Genomic DNA, 18,995 nt, shown 5'->3' with positions numbered 1-18,995 from the left:
AGTACTTGACTCTGGTGTTGTGATAGTGTAGTAACAAGGATATATGTGGAGTATTGTCCAGTACTTGACTCTGGTGTTGTGATAGTGTAGTAACAAGTATATATGTGTAGTATTGTCGATTACTTGACTCTGGTGTTGTGATAGTGTAGTAACAAGTATATATTTGTAGTATTATCAAGTACTTGACTCTAGTGTTGTTATAGTGTAGTAACAAAACTGAAACTCTGGTGATTGCTCCTGATGATAAGATTCCAGGGTTGAGTCAGTACTTGGGTGACTTAGGTCAGTCTGTCAAACTGAGCCTGAGAAACCTGGGTGTTGTATTTGATAAAGACATGTTTCTTGTTCAACTCTGCAGAAAACTGACCAGAAACTGTTTCCTTCATCTGAGAAAAATCTCTAAACTTAGGAAAATGTTGTCACAACATGATCTGGATCTTATAATCCATGCGTTTGTTTCTTCTCGTCTGAACTATTGTAACAGTTTGTTTTCATGTCTAAACAAGAAGGATCGTCTCGCCTGCAGTTCATACAAAAGTCTGCAGCCAGAATTCTGAGCCGCTCTAGTAGAAGAACTTACATTTCTCCTTCAAACTCTTCACTGGCTGCTCTAGTAGAAGAACTCACATTTCTCCTTCAAACTCTTCACTGGCCGCTCTAGTAGAAGAACTCACATTTCTCCTTCAAACTCTTCACTGGCCGCTCTAGTAGAAGAACTCACATTTCTCCTTCAAACTCTTCACTGGCCGCTCTAGTAGAAGAACTCACATTTCTCCTTCAAACTCTTCACTGGCTGCTCTAGTAGAAGAACTCACATTTCTCCTTCAAACTCTTCACTGGCTGCCAGTTTCTTTCAGGATCATTTTAAAATTCTGGTTCTTACTTTCAGATCTATTCATGGTCAGACCTTCCATCACTGATCTGATCCAGACTTACACCCCAGCTCGGGCTCTGAGGTCTGTGGATCAGAATCTACTGATGGTTCCTGAACACGCTTCTGGACCAGAGCTACAAAGCTCTTATTTAGTTTAAAACATCCTTGGAATTAGACTAAGAAAATTAGTATTTTCATGTCGGTAATAAGGGAATAGTTAGGGCAAACAGTTTTTGCCATTTTTGGTCTTTTCAGAACAATAAAAAAAAAGCATCTTAATCCGGACATAGACAGAAGAAAATCTCAGTAGCACCGTGAAAGAACTAAGTTGACTCAAGCGACACTTATTGATGTTTCAATAATCTTTTACTCTTGCAATTTTGTCCAACCGGAAACGGGTTGTTGCCCGTACAAGGGAGAAAACATTAACAAAATTATTTTAAAAAAAATCTACGATCATTCGTGTCATCAACTCTGTACAAATCTGTAGGCGACAAAAAGATTCTACGAAGAATCAAAAAGCTACGTTTGATGGTCGCGGCCCATAAAAAAACAACCCTTTTTCACACGAGGTGATAGTGAAACATTAAAGCCACGTCCTGACGTCGGGGGGGACTTCCACAGTGTAGCGCCACCTGTTCCCTCAGATTGGCGGCCATCAAAGAGGAAACATTTTCGGGACGCCATCCAAACACACTGGAAAGCGGCCATGTGACGATCACAGGTTCACAACCGCGACCTCTCGCCAGAGAGTAGCTTTTTTTTCGATGTGAAGAGAAAATAAAAATAATCTCGGGAATCATGTCTGACAAATGGTGCCGTGACCTCCCTCTAGCCCTCGTGCCCTGGACCACATGTCGATATCTAGTAAGTCATAAAAAATCAAACCCTTTTTTCTTTCATGAGTCGACGTAAGAGTGGCTAAGATTAGCCGCTGATGTCGTCCATGTGTAACAGGAGAGACGTTAGCATCGGGCTAGCATCAGAAAAATCCCGGCCCGGCACATTCCGCTGTAAAAATAACTCCGGGTGAGTCGGTGGACGAGAGGGCGGGTGAGACATTTCCAGAGAGACGGAGGGAGAGGGAGGTTGTGTGGTTGGTGGTGCTGGTGAGTGATGGGACAGCTGAGGTCCACGCACACCAGGTCCACCAGGACCAGAATCAAGATGAAGGTTGAAATGTAGGAACAAGTGTTTTGACTGGAGATCAAGACTGAACACACTGATGCTGGAGCCGCTCGTGCAAACATTATGTGGTTCGAGGCTGAAACAAGTGTTCGACGCTTACTTTCATCGTGTTTCTATAAACAACAATATGATCGTGTTTCTATAAACAACAATATGATCGTGTTTCTATAAACAACAATATGATCGTGTTTCTATAAACAACAATATGATCGTGTTTCTAAAAACAACAATATGATCGTGTTTCTATAAACAACAATATGATCGTGTTTCTAAAAACAACAATATGATCGTGTTTCTATAAACAACAATATGATCGTGTTTCTATAAACAACAATATGATCGTGTTTCTATAAACAACAATATGATCGTGTTTCTATAAACAACAATATGATCGTGTTTCTAAAAACAACAATATGATCGTGTTTCTATAAACAACAATATGATCGTGTTTCTATAAACAACAATATGATCGTGTTTCTATAAACAACAATATGATCGTGTTTCTATAAACAACAATATGATCGTGTTTCTATAAACAACAATATGATCGTGTTTCTATAAACAACAATATGATCGTGTTTCTATAAACAACAATATGATCGTGTTTCTATAAACAACAATATGATCGTGTTTCTATAAACAACAATATGATCGTGTTTCTATAAACAACAATATGATCGTGTTTCTATAAACAACAATATGATCGTGTTTCTATAAACAACAATATGATCGTGTTTCTATAAACAACAATATGATCGTGTTTCTATAAACAACAATATGATCGTGTTTCTATAAACAACAATATGATCGTGTTTCTATAAACAACAATATGATCGTGTTTCTATAAACAACAATATGATTCCAGGTCTATTGTGAGCGACGCGTCTCAGATCTGCAGCGTCTATGATCCCAATCAAAGGTCAGTGTTGATTTGTACTTTGATATTCACAAAACATATATATCTATATCTATATAGATATAGATATAGATATAGATATATCAAGCTATATAAATAGATATAGATGTAGATGTAGAAATAAATATAGATGTAGAAGTACACTGTTGATTTGTACTTAGATATTCACAAAACATATATATATATATATATATATATAGATGTAGATGTAGAAATAAATATAGATATAGAAGTACGCTGTTGATTTGTACTTTGATATTCACAAAACATATATATATATATATATATATATATAGATGTAGATGTAGAAATAAATATAGATGTAGAAGTACACTGTTGATTTGTACTTTGATATTCACAAAACATATATATATATATATACATATATATATATATATAGATGTAGATGTAGAAATAAATATAGATATAGAAGTACGCTGTTGATTTGTACTTTGATATTCACAAAACATATATATATATATATATATATATATATATATATAGATGTAGATGTAGAAATAAATATAGATGTAGAAGTACACTGTTGATTTGTACTTTGATATTCACAAAACATATATATATAGAGATAAAGTTATAGATATCCAGCTATATATATATAGATATGGATGTAGATGTAGAAATAAATATAGATATAGATATATATCTATATATAAATCAAGCTACATAAATAGATATAGATGTAGATGTAGAAATAAATATAGATGTAGAAGTACACTGTTGATTTGTACTTTGATATTCACAAAACATATATATATATATATAGATGTAGATGTAGTAATAAATATAGATATAGAAGTACACTGTTGATTTGTACTTTGATATTCACAAAACATATATATATATATATATATATATATATATAGATGTAGATGTAGAAATAAATATAGATGTAGAAGTACACTGTTGATTTGTACTTTGATATTCACAAAACATATATATATATAGAGATATAGATATAGATATCCAGCTATATATATATAGATATAGATGTAGATGTAGAAATAAATATAGATATAGAAGTGCACTGTTGATTTGTACTTTGATATTCACAAAACATATATATATAGAGATATAGATATAGATATCCAGCTATATATATAGATATAGATGTAGATGTAGAAATAAATATAGATATAGAAGTACACTGTTGATTTGTACTTTGATATTCACAAAACATATATATATATATATATATATATATATATATATAGATGTAGATGTAGAAATAAATATAGATATAGAAGTACACTGTTGATTTGTACTTTGATATTCACAAAACATATATACATAGAGATATAGATATAGATATCCAGCTATATATATAGATATAGATGTAGATGTAGAAATAAATATAGATGTAGAAGTACACTGTTGATTTGTACTTTGATATTCACAAAACATATATACATATAGATATATATATATAGAGAGAGAGAGCTGGATATAAATATAGATATCCAGCTATATATATAGATAAGTACACGTAGATATAGATAAAGAAGTACATGTGGATATAAAAGTATATGTATATGTAGATATAGATATAGAAGTATATGTAGATGTAGATATAGAAGTACATGTAGATATAGATAAAGAATTACATGTGGATATAAAAGTATATGTATATGTAGATAAAGATATAGAAGCACATGTAGATGTAGATATAGAAGTACATGTAGCTATAGATAAAGAAGTACATGTAGATGTAGAATTACATTTAGATATAGATGTTGATGTAGTAGTACATGTAGGTGTAGATAAAGAAGTACATGTGGATATCAAAGTATATGTATATTTAGATATAGATATAGAAGTACATGTAGATGTAGATATAGAAGTACATGTAGAAACAGATAAAGAAATACATGTAGATGTAGAAATACATGTAGATGTAGATGTAGAAGTACATGTAGATATAGATAAAGAAGTACATGTGGATATAAAAGTATAAGTATATGTAGATATAGATATAGAAGTACATGTAGATGTAAATATAGAAGTACATGTAGATATAGATAAAGAAGTACATTTAGATATAGATAAAGAAGTACATGTAGATGTAGAAATACATGTAAATGTAGAAATATATGTAGATGTACATTCAGATATAGATGTTGATATAGTAGTACATGTAGATGTAGATAAAAAGGTACATGTAGGTATCAAAGTATTTGTATATGTAGATATAGATATAGAAGTACATGTAGATGTAGAAATACATGTAGATGACTTACTTACTTGGCTCTAACATTAACTGTACTAACACTGAAAAGCAACACAGAACTAACCAGGCTAAGATCAAATTTTAACTGCAAAATAATACTGAAAGAAAATCACCATCATAACATTTGTTTGAAGTTTATCTTTTTAGTTACTTTTTTGAAATATCAGTAAATTCAATTTCTGCTTTTAATTAGTTTAGAAGCGTTTAAAGCCTTGTTAACTTGAAAACTGAGAACTGAGAAATATAAACAATATCCATCTTTTTAAATCACTCTTCACAACACACCTGTTCAAAAATACTTACTCGTAACTGTCTTTTCTGTACGTAGTATTTTTGTTTGTTTGTAAATAATCTTTGTCTTTCCTAAAACTCTATAAACACAATGTATTATTAGTATTATTATTGTTATTATTTCATCTCTACCCACAAGCATCTCTTTGTGGTAAGTAGATAGATTCAGAGTTTTCTTGTAAAGTATTTATCTAAATATCAAATCAAAAAACTTTCTTTATGGGTGTATAAAAGTAAGTAAGTAAGTAAGTAATATTTATTTATATATTTATAGCGCTTTTCGAGACCAGGGTCACAAAGCGCTTACACAATCAAAACAATACTCAAAAAAGTACATACTTTAAAGATCAAGATAATACTGAGAACAACACAGGAGTTCTAAAAACTCATTTGCATCAGTAACTCTATAATAAACTTGAATTACTGTATACAGTATAATAACATACTTCCTTATTCACTAGGTTACGTGGTGGTACCAATACTCGCTTAATACTCTCTTAAATTCAACTATTTTAAAACCACTGACAACAGCTGAGTTGTACTTTCTTCAGCTCAAAAATAATACGTTAATTAATTAATTAACTGAACATATTTTGAAAAAACTTTATTGACACTTTGCACAGTAACAAAAGTGGATCCTTACATGAAAGAAGTCGTAAAGTTTTGAATTCCTTCCTCAATTCTTGAAATGAAACAGAAATAGAAACATTTTCACTAATATAAGTATCTTCTGCGACTACACTGATGGGTTTCACTGCAGAATATCGGGGAAAAAACATGTACTATCCAGTGAGAGAGTACTTTGTGTCTTGACATGAAGATATACAATCCTGTCATCTGTAAGGAAAACGAAATGTACTGCTTTTTAAAATATAATTTCTCTTAAATCTTGAGGATTCTTTGATGTTCTGGATCATCAAAGACGTTCTGTGGTCGAGGTTCACGTCACAGTTGTTCTTCCACACGAGCTCTACTTAGCAACAGTTGTCGAGGTAATAAAGTGTCGTTTGTTCATCTCAGCTGTTTAGAACGTGGGTGTCGACGATCACAGGAGAATCAAAAACCTTCTGCTGAAAACATCGTGTTTTTATTGTCCCCGAGCAGCATCAAAATAAAGCGTTCGAGAGAACGAACGACGCCGGGGATCGACTTTTTAACGGTTTAACGACGCAGATAAAAAACGAGATGTTTCGAGGAACGTCGCGTCGAATCAAGAATCGATCGACTCGTGCTGTTCATCCATAAAAATGAATGTTTTCGATGGTTTTTACGTCACAAATATTGACTTTTATCATAAAAATAATGGTATTTTTAAGACTTAAGTTTGCTCATACGAGTCACTGTTTTCACTGGTCCACTAGATGGCGCTCTATAATCTATTGATCTGAACATTTCTTCTAATGAAACCTCACAGTATGTTAATACTGACGGCGCCATTTATGTAGCGTTCGATAAAGAACGATGCGTCACGAAGCTTCAACGATCCATCACTATTTAAAAATGTCCATTTTTTCACCAACTATTACACTTTTGACTTTAAGTCAAAGTTAATAAAATGTGAAAACGTTCTGAAAGATGTTCATCATTACTGGCTTATTACACCAGAACTATTGCACAACAAAACATTGCATTAAATTAAAAAATAATTTTCGGGATCTTCCAAGAAAAACGTAGCATGTTTGGAAAATTAGACGATCATTATATTTGTTTCACTTTCTCAAAAATTAACTTGTTTGAGTTCCTCAAAAGAAAAAATTGTATCTTCAACAGCGTCTTTCAAAGATTGAATATCCTCTTAAATTATTTTTTTTGTACACACAGAGTTTTATAATCTATGTTTTTTTCTTTTAATTTCCTTTTTTTAAAATTAGTAGCGTTTTTTTTTCCTGGAAATCCATTCTTTTTTTTATTTATTTGCTAAAATGATACAACAATGTTCAACATATCTTTGAAATCCAAGAGGTTTTTTCTTCTGTTTTTGAATATTTTAATTTATTATCTTTTTCTATAAAAATATTGTTTTGATTGTCTAAGCGCTTTGTGACCCTGGTCTCGAAAAGCGCTATATAAATAAATATTACTTACTTACTTACTTACTTATAAAACAGAAATAATAACCAACAATTAAGTTCCTAATTCCTGCTTCTCTCGGAATTATGACTTATTGAAACAACGATTAACCCTTGAGTTATATCTGGGTCAAGGTGACCCGAAGGTCTGGAAACAAATGTTTGTGGTATCCCTTGTGTTGTCTCTGGGTAAAGGTGACCTGAAGGCCTGGTAACAAATGTCTTTGTGGTATCCCTTGTGTTTGTATCTGGGTCAATGTGACCCAAACGCCTGGAAACAAATGTCTTTGTGGTATCCCTTGTGTTGTCTCTGGGTCAAGGTGACCCAAACGCCTGGAAACAAATGTCTTTGTGGTATCCCTTGTGTTGTCTCTGGGTCAAGGTGACCCGAAGGCCTGGTAACAAATGTGTTTGTGGTATCCCTTGTGTTTGTCTCTGGGTCAAGGTGACCCAAACGCCTGGAAACAAATGTCTTTGTGGTATCCCTTGTGTTGTCTCTGGGTCAAGGTGACCCAAACGCCTGGAAACAAATGTCTTTGTGGTATCCCTTGTGTTGTCTCTGGGTCAAGGTGACCCGAAGGCCTGGTAACAAATGTGTTTGTGGTATCCCTTGTGTTTGTCTCTGGGTCAAGGTGACCCAAACGCCTGGAAACAAATGTATTTGTGGTATCCCTTGTGTTGGTCTCTGGGTCAAGGTGACCCGAAGGCCTGGTAACAAATGTGTTTGTGGTATCCCTTGTGTTCGTCTCTGGGTCAAGGTGACCCAAACGCCTGGAAACAAATGTCTTTGTCGTATCCCTTGTGTTGTCTCTGGATCAAGGTGACCCGAAGGCCTGGTAACAAATGTGTTTGTGGTATCCCTTGTGTTTGTCTCTGGGTCAAGGTGACCCAAACGCCTGGAAACAAATGTATTTGTGGTATCCCTTGTGTTGGTCTCTGGGTCAAGGTGACCCGAAGGCCTGGTAAAAAATGTGTTTGTGGTATCCCTTGTGTTCGTCTCTGGGTCAAGGTGACCCAAACGCCTGGAAACAAATGTCTTTGTCGTATCCCTTGTGTTGTCTCTGGGTCAAGGTGACCCGAAGGCCTGGAAACAAATGTGTTTGTGGTATCCCTTGTGTTCGTCTCTGGGTCAAGGTGACCCAAACGCCTGGAAACAAATGTCTTTGTGGTATCCCTTGTGTTGTCTCTGAGTCAAGATGAACGACCTCCCTGGCTTCCATAAATACCTAGGCAGTGGTGGAGGTCGTTCTCATCTACCAATAGGAAACACAAGGAATACCACAAACACATTTGTTTTTTGAAGGCCTCTGGGTCACCTTGACCCAGAGATAACACAAGGGTTATCCAAAATAGTTTGATATTTGATCAAGACTCAATGACTTTCTATCAACTCCTCTATCAAGGAACTTCAAGCCGCAGTGTTCGTACCTCACAGTGAGAAGGTTCTACTGAAGCTCGACTCAACTCGAGATGATTTCCTTCCATTACCCTGGAGCAGACCATTCAAACGGAGTCCGTATACATACATAACGACTGAAGACCTTTCCAGGGTGTCTACCTTTCTGCGTCTCACCCTGTGTTGCTGGGAAATGTCTGTTTTTTAACAGTTGAAATGAAAGCACCTTCAACAAGCTCTTTGTTCGACAATATTTGAATCTACAAAGCGAAATGATTTGTCAATGTTCAAGTCAAGAAACAAGATCCCGGTGGAAGGTGGTCCACGAGCAAGTACTTGAACCCCAAGTCCTACCTTCGCCGAGGTCCAGGACGGCCAGCACGGCGCTGCTCCGGGCCTCGCCCAGGTGGTTGTTGGCGATGCAGGTGTAGAGTCCGGCGTCGCTGGGTTTACAATCCCTGATCCAGAGACCCCCGTACTCCTGGTTCTCCATGTCCACCAGGTCCTCGTTGTGGTACCAGTAGAGCGAGGGCTGGGGGTCTCCGGCCACGGTCACCTTCAGCCGGATGTCGCAGCCCGTGCCCACCGCCGCGTTCCTCATCTTCCGCACGAAAACCGGCGGCGTCGGCTGGGAGAGTCCTCGGGGATCCGGGACCGATCGATCCTGGCTTCCTTTGGAGCGCTTCGGGGGGATCAGAGGGCTCGGGGGAGCCATGGCTTCACCCGATCCCTTCTTTAGGGACATTTATACCTTTCCAAAAATTCTTGAAATCCTAAAAAAAACTATGTGGTGAAGCTCATCGTTTTTTCTGCCTACGACGAAAACCCTTAAAGGAGTCGTTCGGTGGCGACGGATCGAGGACACCTCGGTACCTTCACAGAGGAGAACATGTGTCGCCAGGTAATCAAGGAGATAGCGATGGCTACCACCTTCTCGCGAGGAGGTATTTTTAGGGCAAGACCCGCCGGATCATGTTGCGTCAACGGCTCCCTTGACTTGGCAGGTTCCTCCGACCGTTCCTGAAGTTTCTATCTCTGAGACGGTCTGGACTTCCCGAGGCAAAAACCACAAAAAAAAAGCTCCTCTTGGATCTCCAGCAGATCTTCCTTCAGTTTCCTCAAACTTCCTGCCGTGTATTGTTTTATTCCCCCTTTTTTCCCCTCGTCCCACCAGCTAATCCATCCCAGTCCCCGGATCTCCTCCCCAACCGTCGACCCAGTCCTAGTCCACGGGGGGAAGAAATGACAGCAACAAGGGCCCGGTGTCGGGGCCTCACCGTGACAGCTGCAGGGGTCGCAGTGTCTGCCCACTCGAGGGGTGCCCCGCCCACAGTGTCATTTTTAGCCAACCTGGGGGTCAGTAGAACATGTGAGGGGGAGCAAGAGACCCTAACTCGGCAGAAGAGGAGGCGACTGTTGGAGCCATATTTGTGGGTCGAACACCGAGCGTTTAGTTCAGTGTTGTTGAAACTTTACATATCAAGACTTGAAGTTATAAACTGTGTACTGAGTTAGTACTGAACTCATGATGGACCTTGAAGAAGTTCAAAAATATCTTGAGAAACTTCTTCTTCTTTGGCGAAAAGCCTCCGTAGATTTCTCATAAATACCAAAAAATACCCAAAAATCCAAAGAAAAACAAAATAAATACCAAAAAATGCCAAAAATGACATTGAAGAAGTTATAAAAGATCTTGATAAACAGGTGGAAACTTGGCTTAAAGACTCTATTTGTCATAAATACCAAAAAATACCCAAAAATCCAAAGAAAAACTAAATAAATACCAAAGAATACCAACAAATACCAAAATAATACCAAAAATGACATTGAAGAAGTTAAAAAAGATCTTGATAAACAGGTGGAAACTTGGCTTAAAGACTCTATTTGTCATAAATACCAAAAAATACCCAAAAATCCAAAGAAAAACGGAATAAATACCAAAGAATACCAACAAATACCAAAAATGACATTGAAGAAGTTAAAAAAGATCTTGATAAACAGGTGGAAAGATCTTGATAAACAGGTGGAAAGATCTTGATAAACAGGTGGAAACTTGGCTTAAAGACTCTATTTGTCATAAATACCAAAAAATACCCAAAAATCCAAAGAAAAACTGAATAAATACCAAAGAATACCAACAAATACCAAAAATTACATTGAAGAAGTTAAAAAAGATCTTGATAAACAGGTGGAAAAATCTTGATAAACAGGTGGAAACTTGGCTTAAAGTCTCCGTAGATTTGCCATAAATACCAAAAAATACCAAAAAATACCAAAGAAATACCAAAAAATACCAAAAAACACATTTGACGATTAAGGAATTGCAAGAACTTTTGCGTTCAAGAGCAAATTTGAAACGAGTAAATATCAGGAAAGAAAAGCGAAGTTGGAAAAAAACATGTTTTCTTGGAGCTCGAGGTGTTTCTCTATCATGCAAAGTTATATCTTCTCTCAAGAACGTTGATCGTATTTCTTCGTATTTCAGTTCATGCTTGAAGTACGAGTCAAGAAACTGCTCTTTTGCAGAAAACACACCGAACCGGAAGGAAAATCGCTTGTTTGTCTCGCTTTAACTTCTCAAGATCTTTTTAGTCTTAGCCTTTTAGTCTTTTTTTTTAAATATATTTCATATATATTTCATACTGCGTGGGATAGCGGACCTATCCAGAGTGCCGATGCCTCTCCCCCAGAGTAGCTGGGACAATCGAAAATGTTTACGTCATCGTAAAAAAAAAAAGTTTATCGATATAAATGTTACTAGATTTTTGTCATATTGTGAGTAGATACATAGTCATTATTATTATTAAGTGTAGACGATACAAAATAATGTGTATTCTTTAAAAAGTATAAAGAAAATATTATATTAATCAAGGTTAGAATTATGTGTAGATAGATGGACGGACAGATAGAGTCACTGTTGTTAGCAAATGTAGCTACTAGCGCGGTAGCTAGTCAAGGCTATCAACATGTTAGCATATTAGTAACAACTTGTCAAAATAATCTTAAAGGTTTCTTTCGAATACATTTATTCCGATTTTGCAAAATAAATGTATAAAGTAGATTTTTAAAATATATATATATATATATATATATATGGATATAAACAAAAAAAAAGAAAATGTCGGCTAAACATCTCTGGCACTTTACATTAGAAATAAAAGACACATTATTGTTAAGAGTTAAAATATATTTATATGTATATGTTTAATCATGTAATAAAAAAAGGCAAATGCTACAAATACATATGACTGCAGTTTCCTGAATCATCCTGTAGGTGGAAGCAAATATTCATTGACTTAAAAAAGAAAAAATGTTTTCAACGAAGAATCATCTTTACATTTTAATATTTAGCAGCATTTGTAATAATATAAAACTGATGCATAGAAAAATATATATTTTATATGAAAAGAAAAATGAATTTAAAAAAATGAAAAAATGTTGAAAATAGTCCTTTTCCACTTAGTTTCAAAACACTGGCACTTACATGCGTTTCAATGATGAACCTGCAGGTGGAGCTGATGGACCTGGATCTTCTGCTACAACTTAAATCATAGACTTGTTTCATTTTTCCTCCAAACAATGGACGTTACTGTTGAGCAGTATATGGAGGTATTTGGATATTTTTAAGTGTCTTTTTGGACGAAGATGAAGACGAAGACAACTGAGCTTCAGTCGCTACATTAAAATGAACAAACATGTTTGTCTATAACTGTAAAAAGAACAGATTACTCTGAAAATAATCCAAATGCTTAGACAGCATGAGGTTGAGTAGAAAATGAGTGAAGGTCGTGGGTGAACTGTCACTTTAAATACTAGCATCTTTATGACAATTAAATGGTTGAATTTAAGATTTAAATTTTGAATCTTTTTAATAGAAAATATAATATATATTTTTAAAGGATTTCATTGTTTTTCTATTAATTAAATCCAATCATTTCTACTTTGAAAAGTCAAATTTTGTGTTATAATAGTGAAAATCATTACACAACTATTTTTATATTGAATTTAAAAGGCTACAAATTGATTAAAAAATATATTAATTTTAAATTATTGTAATTAAAACGTCAAACTCTACGTGTAAAACTATGTTTAAATTATGATAATATTTTGGAATGTCTAAATTTGATTAAAAATAATTAAATAATTAAATGATATACAAATTATTCAGTTCAATTATTCAAGTAAATGCTTGAATAACAACAATTTAAATAAGAAACTCAACCATCTATTATTCTGCTGCCGCTGATATACTTCCATGTCTTCGTGGGTCACTGTACCGACGTGTTTCTTCGAAGGACTTGGACCCCCCGAGGGTCCGTCTTCACATGAAGGTGGAGGTCAACTCCGAGGACACGGACGAGCGGCTGACCCTGGGGGTCGAGGGTCGTCGCCGGGTCAGCCCCGCCTTCCTCAGGACCTGCTGCAGCCTCCGGCGGAACTTCTCGCCCACGAAGGCGTACAGCACCGGGTTGACGCAGCTGTGCAGGAGGCCCAGGCTCTGCGTGGCGAACATGGCCCGGTCCACGGCCGCCCGGGCCGGGCACCGGTACTCCACCACGTTGGCCCGGAAGAAGGTGTCCGCCATGACGGCCACGTGGTACGGCGTCCAGCAGAGCAGGAAGGCGGCCACCACGAACACGATCACCCTCATGGCGCGCTGGCGCCGGAACCCCCCGCGGACCCGGAGGAGCCGCTTGATGGTGACCCCGTAGCAAGGGAGCATGACCGACAGGGGGATCAGGAACCCCAGGCTGTGGCGCAGGATCCTGGTGGCCAGGCGCCACTCGTCGGCGCTGGACGGGTCGTAGAACTCGGCGCACATGGTGAGGCTGGAGTTGGCGGAGGCGAAGGACGAGTTGAGGAGACCCGGCAGAGACAGGAGGACGCCGACCCCCCAGACCCCGGCGCAGACCCCCCAGCTGACGAAGCGGCGGTTGGACCGGCGGGCCTCCATGGCCCGGACGATCACCATGTAGCGGTCCACGCTGATGCAGGTCAGGAAGAGGATGCTGGAGTAGAAGCTGAGCTCCTGCAGGACCGACACCGCCTTGCACATGGCGTCGCCGAAGACCCAGCCCTGGGTGACGGACGTGGCCCAGAAGGGGAGCGTGACGGCCAGGAGGAGGTCGGCCAGGGCCAGGTGGAGCAGGTAGAGGTCGGAGGGCGGCAGCGGCTGCTTGTTCAGGCCGATCACCAGGCCCACCAGCAGGTTCCCCGGGATGGCGAGCAGGAAGACCAGGACGTAGAAGGCGCTGACCGCCACCGTGACGGCGTCCGGGACGGAGAAGGGGGAGCAGGGCTGCGTGTCGGGGTTCACCACGAAGTCCGTGTCGTTGTAGGTGAAGTTGAGCTCGTCGTAGACGTCGCCGAAGTCGAAGTCGAAGAAGGAAGTGCTGAGATCTGAGGGCGGACGGTTGGAGGAAATCAAATGAAGTTTAATGGTTGAATTTAACATTTCAAACGATGGGACTTTTATTCAAATGGTTTTTTTTTATAATTAAGTATTTCTTTATTTAAAGGTTGAATTTTTTTGAATAATTTCATTGAAGAAAAATTGAATATTTTCAAATTGAACTATTTTTTTTTTTTTTACACATATACTTATTCCAATAATAATAATAATTCGAAGATACATTATTTTAATTCTATATGTTATCAATTATAGGCTTTTCTTTTAATAATTTTATTCAATAATGTCTAAATTGAAATGTTGATATATATTTTTTAACAAACTTTCTCAAAATTAATGCAATTCTTTACCATCTTAAAGGGAGTTTAATATTCTTATTATAAAATTTTAAAAAATGGGCCTTTTTTGCCCTTAAGATTCTATATAATAAATATATTGTTTATATAATTATATAATTTAATAAAATTACACATAATGTTTGATATTCTAATTCCAATAATTCAAACGTTCATTTTCTAAATTCAATATTTTTGAATGGGTAGTGTTTTTAATTCAGTATAAAAATAATTGTTGGTATAATAGAGTCAACAGACAAAACCAAACGAGCACCGATCGACTCTAGACCTTCTTTTATTGTCATTGCACAGAAAACACTGCAGTGAAACTGGCAACGGAATTTCGTTGCTTGGCAACCGTTAATAAACACAGCAGAGTGAATGTGTATATAAAAGTATAAATATTAATAAGTTAAAAATGTAAATATTGCATAGAATTAATGTATATAAAAGAATAAATATGAATAAGTTAAACATAGTGCAATATGGTATAAAAGGAATAAGTACATAATATTTTAAATATTGCATAGAATTAATGTATATAAAAGAATAAATATTAATGAGTTAAAAATAGTGCATTTTGGTATAAAAAGAATAAGTACATAATATTTTAAATATTGCATAGAGTTAATGTGTATAAAAGAATAAATATTAATGAGTTAAAAATAGTGCATTTTGGTATAAAAAGAATAAGTACATAATATTTTAAATATTGCATAGAATTAATGTATATAAAAGAATAAATATTAATAAGTTAAAAATAGTGCAATGTGGTACAAAAAGAATAAGTACATAATATTTTAACTATTGCATAGAATTAATGTATATAAAATAAATATGAATAAGTTAAAAATAGTGTAATGTGGTATAAAAAGAGTAAGTACATAATATTTTAAATATTGCATAGAATTAATGTATATAAAAGAATAAATATTAATAAGTTAAAAATAGTGCAATGTGGTATAAAAAGAGTAAGTACATAATATTTTAAATATTGCATAGAATTAATGTATATAAAAGAATAAATATTAATAAGTTAAAAATAGTGCAATGTGGTACAAAAATAATAAGTACATAATATTTTAACTATTGCATAGAATTAATGTATATAAAATAAATAATAAGTAAAAAATAGTGCAATGTGGTTTAAAAATTATTAAATCACGACCAAGTAGCTCGGAACTCTTGTGGTTTCGTCCTCTGGCTCTATTACACCAACATTTTCATATTGAATTTAAAAGACTACAAATTAGTAAATATTGAATTTAGAAAATTAACGTTTAAATGATTTGAATTAGAATGTCAAACATTGTGTATTTTTAATAAATGATTTAAAAAAACAAACTTAAATAATTATTCAAAGATAATTGTTCAATGCTTAAAAACATTTGACACATCAAATTCAACCATTCAAAATATTCTGAAGACACTGATTCACTTCCATATTTTTCACGTAAAAAAAAAAACATTTTAAAGGGTCAAACTTACCAGACATGATGCCGTCGACGCCAAGAGAATCTGATGGAATCTCAGCGCGACGAGAGGAACAAACCCAGAAGGTTCAGCCCCCCCTCCTGCACCGTGACTCAGTTGAAAGTTTTCTCAACTTTCCCCACGTCTTGTTTGAATCTTTTTTTTAAGTTATGTAACAATGACCTGCTTTTTTTTTTAGAAGCTTGGACTAGAAACAAGAAATAAACCTAAAGAAATAACTCTTAACACTGAAGTAAGATCAATATTGAGTTTGTCTATTTAACTATTTCACTCAAACGACTCATTTTCTCTTTAAAAAAAGTAAAATGACCAACTTTTTCTTTCAACTAAAGCCACATTTATGCCTTTATTTAGGCGATAAAGAGCTGAATGTGAAGCTGGACAAGAGGATGAAGAAACATTAAGGATGAGAATCAAACCTTGTTGATAATAATTGAGCTCAAGAGTAAAACGCATGATAAAAAAAATACAATGCCTTGCGAAAGTATTCGGCCCCCTTGAACCTTTCAACATTTCGCCACATTTCAGGCTTCAAACATAAAGATATAAAATTTTAATTTTTTGTCATGAATCAACAACAAGTGGGACACAATCGTGAAGTGGAACGAAATTTATTGGATAATTTAAACTTTTTTAACAAATAAAAAACTGAAAAGTGGGGCGTGCAATATTATTCGGCCCCTTTACTTTCAGTGATTGGATCTTTGAATGATCCAATGTTGTCCTAAATGACTGATGATGATAAATAGAAGGCACCTGTGTGTAATCAAGTCTCCGTATAAATGCACCTGCTCTTTGATAGTCTCAGGGTTCTGTTTAAAGCGCAGAGAGAACCATGAAGACAAAGGAACACACCAGGCAGGTCCGAGATACTGTTGTGGAGAAGTTTAAAGCTGGATTTGGATACAAAAAGATTTCCCAAGCTTTAAACATCTCAAGGAGCACTGTGCAAGCAATTCTATTGAAATGGAAGGAGTATCAGACCACTGCAAATCTACCAAGACCCGGCCGTCCCTCCAAACTTTCATCTCAAACAAGGAGAAGACTGATCAGAGATGCAGCCAAGAGGCCCATGATCACTCTGGATGAACTGCAGATAACTACAGCTGAGGTGGGAGAGTCTGTCCATAGGACAACAATCAGTCGTGCACTGCACAAATCTGGCCTTTATGGAAGAGTGGCAAGAAGAAAGCCATTTCTCAGAGATATCCATAAAAAGTCTCGTTTAAAGTTTGCCACAAGCCACCTGGGAGACACACATGTGGAAGAAGGTGCTCTGGTCAGATGAAACCAAAATCAAACTTTTTGGCCACAATGCAAAACGATATGTTTGGCGTAAAAGCAACACAGCTCATCACCCTGAACACACCATCCCCACTGTCAAACATGGTGGTGGCAGCATCATGGTTTGGGCCTGCTTTTCTTCAGCAGGGACAGGGAAGATGGCTACAATTGATGGGAAGATGGATGGAGCCAAATACAGGACCATTCTGGAAGAAAACCTGTTGGAGTCTGCAAAAGACCTGAGACTGGGACGGAGATTTATCTTCCAACAGGACAATGATCCAAAACATAAAGCCAAATCTACAATGGAATGGTTCACAAATGGACGTATCCAGGTGTTAGAATGGCCAAGTCAAAGTCCAGACCTGAATCCAATCGAGAATCTGTGGAAAGAGCTGAAGACTGCTGTTCACAAACGCTCTCCATCCAACCTCACTGAGCTCCAGCTGTTTTGCAAGGAAGAATGGGCAAGAATTCCAGTCTCTCGATGTGCAAAACTGATAGAGACATACCCCAAGAGACTTGCAGCTGTAATTGCAGCAAAAGGTGGCGCTACAAAGTATTAGCGCAAGGGGGCCGAATAATATTGCACGCCCCACTTTTCAGTTTTTTATTTGTAAAAAAAAGTTTAAATTATCCAATAAATTTCGTTCCACTTCACGATTGTGTCCCACTTGTTGTTGATTCATGACAAAAAATTAAAATTTTATATCTTTATGTTTGAAGCCTGAAATGTGGGGAAATGTTGAAAGGTTCAAGGGGGCCGAATACTTTCGCAAGGCACTGTATATATAAACAACAATGTGTGGGTCACACAGTGTGCGTTTGTGTGTTTGTGTTACGATGACTAATCTCGACTCGGGTCATGAGACGACCGTTGGTGAAACTGAAAGAAGAACAATGGAATTTTCGGAGAACATTTGAAGAAACCGTGTGATTCTTTTTCAATCTCTGGAATCGAAAGCTGGTCTCCATCTTGGAATCATGAGACCGTGTTCCCGAGCGACAGCTGCTGCTGAGGAAGTCCAGCAACTCATGACACGTCTGTGGTGACATACCGAGGCCCGAGGACCGGCATCACATTTCCTGTCGCACGTGTTCAAACTTCCACAGTCACAAGGACTCAGCTTTTTTCTCTCGACTCACCCGTCAATGAAACGAGGGAAAACATTCATGTGAACAGAATAAAATGTGCTGAATTATGATGAAAGAACAACAGACTGACAGAGAGAATAAAAAGATGGAAATCTGATGAGATTTAAGAGCGATGATGAAATGATGAGATGAAGAAAAGAGACATTTTGAGACGTACAGTTTTTCTGTATGATAGAATGATGGATGGATGGATGGAAAGAAGGACGAATGATATGATGGATGAAAAGCATGATGGATGGATGATAAAATGATGGATGAAAGGATAGATAAAAGATGGGATGGATAATAGGGTTGCGAATAGGAGGGTGATGGAGAGATAGATAGATTTAAGTGATACA

At 36.6% G+C, this 18,995-nt stretch overlaps 2 protein-coding genes across 3 annotated transcripts in view; both read right to left on the bottom strand.

The window, feature by feature from the left end:
• Window positions 1-10,093, bottom strand: part of spegb (striated muscle enriched protein kinase b) — a 56,482-nt gene extending 46,389 nt beyond the window's left edge. For both annotated transcript variants that reach the window (XM_087804479.1, XM_087804480.1), the window contains exon 1: window positions 9,334-10,093. In XM_087804479.1, the coding sequence (XP_087660605.1) occupies window positions 9,334-9,724 (391 nt within the window). In that variant the 5' untranslated portion in view covers window positions 9,725-10,093. The remainder of the gene's footprint in view (window positions 1-9,333) is intronic.
• A 2,906-nt stretch (window positions 10,094-12,999) lies between these two features.
• Window positions 13,000-16,270, bottom strand: LOC148068075 (C-X-C chemokine receptor type 2-like). The gene is made up of 2 exons (XM_087804494.1): window positions 16,213-16,270; window positions 13,000-14,379 (listed from the first exon to the last, which is right to left on the bottom strand). Exons 1-2 carry the CDS (start codon window positions 16,217-16,219, stop codon window positions 13,301-13,303), a joined length of 1,086 nt encoding a protein of 361 aa, XP_087660620.1. The 5' UTR covers window positions 16,220-16,270; the 3' UTR covers window positions 13,000-13,300.
• Between the last annotated feature and the right edge of the window lie 2,725 nt (window positions 16,271-18,995).

The sequence above is a fragment of the Callionymus lyra genome, chromosome 12 (assembly GCF_982586985.1).
Source record: "Callionymus lyra chromosome 12, fCalLyr1.hap1.1, whole genome shotgun sequence".
Lineage (NCBI taxonomy): Eukaryota > Metazoa > Chordata > Actinopteri > Syngnathiformes > Callionymidae > Callionymus > Callionymus lyra.
This window is presented reverse-complemented; position numbering and strand designations above follow the sequence as displayed.